Here is a 5,405-nt window from a genome sequence, read left to right as displayed (position 1 = left end):
CACACACGCACACACACACATAGGCAGCAGTGTTTGTAAATGTTTTCCTGCAAAAATCTTTAATTTATTTTGTTCATTCGCTAATGCTAGATTTAGACTGCATCCATATGTGCATGAGCTTTGTGCCTTACTATTCCTTCCTTCTAATTAAAGTCCTAATCCCAAACTGGCTCATGTTTGCTAAAATAGGCTTAAAATGACCTAACTTCTGAAAAATGTCCTCACTCCGAGACACACTCTCCCCTCTGGATCCACTGGAATCACTTGCGATCGTCAAGAAATTCTAATATCATTGAGTTTCATAAAGGCTGAAGGACAAAATCATTGCCCCTGCCTCATGCACACACAAGCACAGCCAAGGTTGTTGACCTAAATAAGAATTATACTGTAGCAGGACAGAAGGCTGGGGAAAACAAGATGCCAACAAGTAACATGACAAAAACTAATGCTAGCAGAGTAGATACCTGATACCAACATAATGTGTCAATGACAGATGGGCCTCTAGGACTCACTTAACCCCCTCACTAAAAATAGAACTAGTGTAAGCAAAAGTACAAAACAAGAAATGCTTTTTTTCCCAAAGCAGTAAAAAGTAAAATTTTCTCTCCACACAGGCTGCTTGCAGACATTCTGTACCTTGTTGGTATGGTGGCTCCAGGTCCAACACTGTGTCTCCACTAAGATTACACAGCAAGGCGACTGCATTCTGGATCATCCCACTGGTGACATTACTACTGTTAGTCTACAGAAAGTGAGAGGAAGAGATAGGACAACTAGGTTACAGGTCAGCTACAGTCTAACGGTGTATTCCATAAGTAGTCTGAAGTCAATGCAGAATTATGTTACATCTACTACCTAACATCAAACTAAATGTGAGGGCTTGAGATAGTCAATGTAAATAAAAGTAAGGTAGTGGTCTTCCACACAAGGTCAGCACTGTTTAACAATGAAGCAACATTTCTGTCATAGACTTTCATCACACACTCACATTCTCACAACACAAAAAACACCACCTTTATACTACACAGCTATGGCTACATCAACTAATCAGAGAAGAAGAGTGCAGGAGGGAATCATTGTTAATCGCCCGTGTTACCGTCTGTCGTGTACCGTATAGTTAAGGTTAGACCTACAGCTCCAGTGAGAGAATGTAAGTCAATTTAAATTCCTCACAAGAATAGTAATACCAACATGTGTGTGTGTCCTTTCTGACTTGACCAAAATCAACCGTTGAACAAAATCTTTCAGTACACAGATCATATTAAAAACCTACGTACTTGCACACGTAACCAAACACCAAAATTGTAAGCTTTAATTCCAAAATATCAACCTCCATGTTTATCTCTTTATAGAAATATTACTTAAACACAGTAAGTTGCTTAAATATGGTATATCTTATTTGAGCTTATACAGCCCAGTGCTGCCCCTAGAGGCTTGCACCATAAATGTACTAAACGAGCAGGACATGGTGTTTTAAAGTCAGCCTTACTGTGAAATTGTCCCAGGAGCCAACTCCTGCAACCCTCTTTGACATCAGTTTTTCCCAAAGCCTGCCATTAAGTGCATATCTTTGGAACTTACAGGGTATCCCAAATGGCACACAGAGTCAACAATAACCACACAGAAACCAACGAGCAAGAGAAAGGAGTATATTCACTGATTAATCATCATCATTTTGTCATACAAAATGTATATTTTGTCCTGAAAAATCACTGGTTTACCAGTTCAGCAGGTCTCGAGTTTATTGGCACATTATGGCATGTACTACTGGATATCAGTGAAGCTACTGTATATTAGTGAGCATATTATGGACTGTCAATGTTGTTACCTAAAATCAAGAAATTATAAATGTTTTTTGTTGTTATTACAGGTCAGTTGATGGGTGTTCATGATATTTCTATTGTCAGTAGCACAGCAACATTGCCATATATTTATAATATTTATTCACATGCAAGAATTAGATGTTGTATCTGAGAGGAATGATACGTTCTCCCTACTGTGAAAATTGTTACTGGGGCACAGTGTTTAAGAGAAGAAGAGAACGAGGAGCAAGGATGCAGTCTCTCCACTTTTCTGTTACTCGTCAACCTCTCCCTTTTCCTCTTTTGCCTTTCCTGCCTTTACTCTCTTCTTCTTCTCCATCCCCTCCTTAGAAAACCTTCTCTCCTTCCTGTGACAGTAATTCACTTCTCCTTCTCTCGCCTGCCCTCAATTCACTATTTGATCCTCTCTGAGATACACCAGCCTGCCTGCGGGGTCTTTGCGAGTCAGTGTGATCTGTGTACTGGCTGATAAGCCAGCCTGATGCTTGCTCATCATGTGCAGTAGCCTGGGGCTGAAGACAATGACATCAATTTGCACCTAGGACAACCTGCCCATCAGTAATAACAAATGACAAAGCTCATTTAATTTGATCTTTATAGACTAATAAGGCTTGAATGGACTATCGTGTACATCACTGAAAGCATAAACCTGACAAAGAGCAATGAGGAATGGCAAACTAAAATGAATTTTAAGTTAGTGACTAATTGACCCGCACCTTAACTCAGAGTTTTCAATACGTTTTAGTGGTGTTAACTACAGAATGTACAATATAAGAAAGTAGGGATTGCTAAAAGTATTTAACTGCAAACCATTCTGATCACTCGTCTGCCTCCTCGAGCACAGCAAGAAACCAGTTAAAGAACCACGGTCCAGCCAGTTTCCTGAGGTCCTTTCATGTTTGAAACAGAACTACTTCATCATCTAGACAAATACAATTAGGTGAGTTTCTCCATGAAACGTGTGATCCACAGTGACAGGTGTAATCAATCCAGATCACAGTGTTTTAGGCAGCATAAATCAATCCAAATGTGAGCAATACAGACGGCACTAATGGATCCTGACATGACTGGTTCAGACAGGAGTAAACAATCAGTTAATCAGGCTGTTGGATAACAGTGTTTAACATTCTGCATCAGCTAGTCGGGGCTGGACAGGCAGCCATGCAGAACGCTGATTATTTAGTGAGTATGTTTGAGAGTGTGTGTGTGTGTGTGTGCATAAATCATAAAGTGTTTGCTGCAGCACAAATGTTTTGGTTTGCTCAAAACAGATTGTACTCAATGTGTTTGTGTGTTCATTAGATTGTGCGTATGGAAAAAGGGTCAGGTGAAATAAATTGTTTACTGGAAACGTTGTTATGCTTCGCTGATAACAGACAAGTGCTGTGTGTTTGTGCATGCGTTTGTGTGGGATCTTAATAGTGGAGTCCATATTCTCACTCTATTAACCCTTCCTCCTCTCTATGGCTGACCTGCCAGTCAATTACACCAGTCGTGTAATAGGTCAACACCACTCAGACTAATTTACATAAACACATCTATGAGGGTTAGATGGAGCGAGTGAGAGAGGAAAGAGGAGGGAGACAGAGTAAAACTGAGCTGTAATAAAATACAGCAAAAATGCCATAGAATAATACAGACTGTGATAACTTGGTCTTATTAGCCAATTGTAAGACTATTTAACAGACTGACTGATTCATTGACTGGCTGAATGACCAGGTGATTTGCTAATTGGCTGCATAAAAAATTATTCAGGGTGGTTTCTTACCATAATGAGTTGAAAGACCGTTGGTAGGATCCGACTGTGTTTGATCAAACTGAAAAGGAAACAGAAACACACATATTGGAGCAGAGGTAGAAAGACGAGGGGAGAAATTAATTTAAAGTAGAGGCAATTCACCAAGCTGTGCACGCACGCACGCACGCACGCACCACACGGCACCACACGCACACACCGACACACGCACAGGCACGCACATCTACACACACCACACCACAGCACCACACACACACACCGGGCTGTTTCATCTTCAGTTAAGGTTGGAGTTCGCTACAACGACTCGTGTCTTGGTACAGTGGAATTGGGGAAAGAAGAAGAGAAAGAGGAGAAGGCGGATGAGAGGGCATGCAGATAGAAGTCAGAGGAGGGGAGAAGGACAGGAAGGAGGAGATCAGGAGGTTTTGAAGGGAGAAAATTAGGGTGATAGAAGACTTACATTTGGCAAATAAGAGAAAGCAACAGAATGGATGGAAGGAACTGAAAAAAGAGTGGGATGTGGGACTACAATCCAAACTGTAAATGGCTTGAAGAAAATTGCAGGAGGGAGGCAGAGGTTTAAAAAGAGGGGGGAGGGGAGAAGAGATGGGATGGTACATGCGTAATGACATTTCTGCACGCTACTTACTGAATTAAGGTCTTTGCATTTGCAAACCAATTACTTGTCTGTTCAACCCTACATATACACCCTTGTGGCTGGTGTTATGAGGAGTGTGTGTGTGGGTGTGTGTGTGTGAGTTTTATGTCGCATAAGACAAGCATTCAGGCTGCTGATAGGAACAAAGCCAAGCTGGAAGCTCTTCCAGGTCGTTCCAATATCTGCTGACAGGACAAAGCCGTGTCCACTGTGTTGACTAATCTGTCTTCATTGTCTCTAATTGACTTTTTAGCTATGTCTTGGCGAGGATTGAAAAAACCACTTATCGAAGAACCTTCATTTAAACAAGCTGATTCAACAGCGTCCTATAATCTATCTGTAGAACTTTTCAGCGCAAAACACTGTGTTCAATCTGAACAGGGGAACTGACTTTAGTTCCTTTGATTTTCATTTGCGTATATCACTAGGGAAGCTGTGTTGCATCTATCACAGTATGTTAAGAAATTATACAGTAGAAAAAAATTAAGTATTACTAGAATATACATCCTGAGTCAGCAAAAAAAAAAAAAAAAGAAGTAGAATTTGCCATAAAGGGTGTTATACAAATCCTCTCAGAAACCATGGGTGATCCCATTTCCACTTTCAACTCCTTGGAGCATATTTTTTATTTTATCTGCCAAATTCGTAAACTGACACTTCCAATGATCTAAACTATATACATGTGCTGATAAACACTTATTAGTTCTCTTTCCCATCATTCGTTTTAAACAAGCTGAATTCGCTGTACTATTTATGCACACCTCTGCCTACTTTACAAGAAAAACAAGGTTCAAATTCTAATCTGTAAATGTGTGTCGCGAGAGATAGTTCCCCGCACCACCATTTTCACCACTTTTCATGAGCACACATAATCTATCATGCAAAAATCACTTCCAATTTAATGTAAAACAAGCAAGTAGTTTGGAATTGAAGCGATCAACTTCACTGAGGGAAGCCCATTGGACCAAACAATATTTCATTCGAAACGCGCATTACTGCTTATCAACATGTGAATGTTACAAGTTATAAAACTACATTATTTGCAAATGAACTTACGTACATAAGTAAATATCATAGAAAATTCTAAATTTTAAATAGCACATTTGAAATATATAATATGGTTATCTGCTTCTATGTAGAAAGTCCAGCGTGTAAGGAATTTCAGATG

The 5,405-nt window shown here is 40.0% G+C and overlaps 1 protein-coding gene across 1 annotated transcript in view; it reads right to left on the bottom strand.

Annotated features, from left to right (window-relative positions):
• The window catches only part of ulk4 (unc-51 like kinase 4), a gene marked incomplete at its 3' end in the record, with an annotated part of 71,124 nt that overhangs the window by 20,506 nt on the left and 45,213 nt on the right, over positions 1–5,405 (bottom strand). Inside the window, 2 exon segments of the mRNA XM_035672886.1 lie at positions 637–742; positions 3,592–3,640. Of these exon segments, the coding sequence (XP_035528779.1) occupies positions 637–742; positions 3,592–3,640 (155 nt within the window).

This window comes from Morone saxatilis, unplaced genomic scaffold (assembly GCF_004916995.1).
Source record: "Morone saxatilis isolate NCDOM2014 unplaced genomic scaffold, NCSU_SB_2.0 Contig24, whole genome shotgun sequence".
NCBI classification, from domain to species: domain Eukaryota; kingdom Metazoa; phylum Chordata; class Actinopteri; family Moronidae; genus Morone; species Morone saxatilis.
The sequence above is the reverse complement of the archived record's forward strand: the minus strand, read 5'-3'. Positions and strand labels throughout refer to the sequence as shown.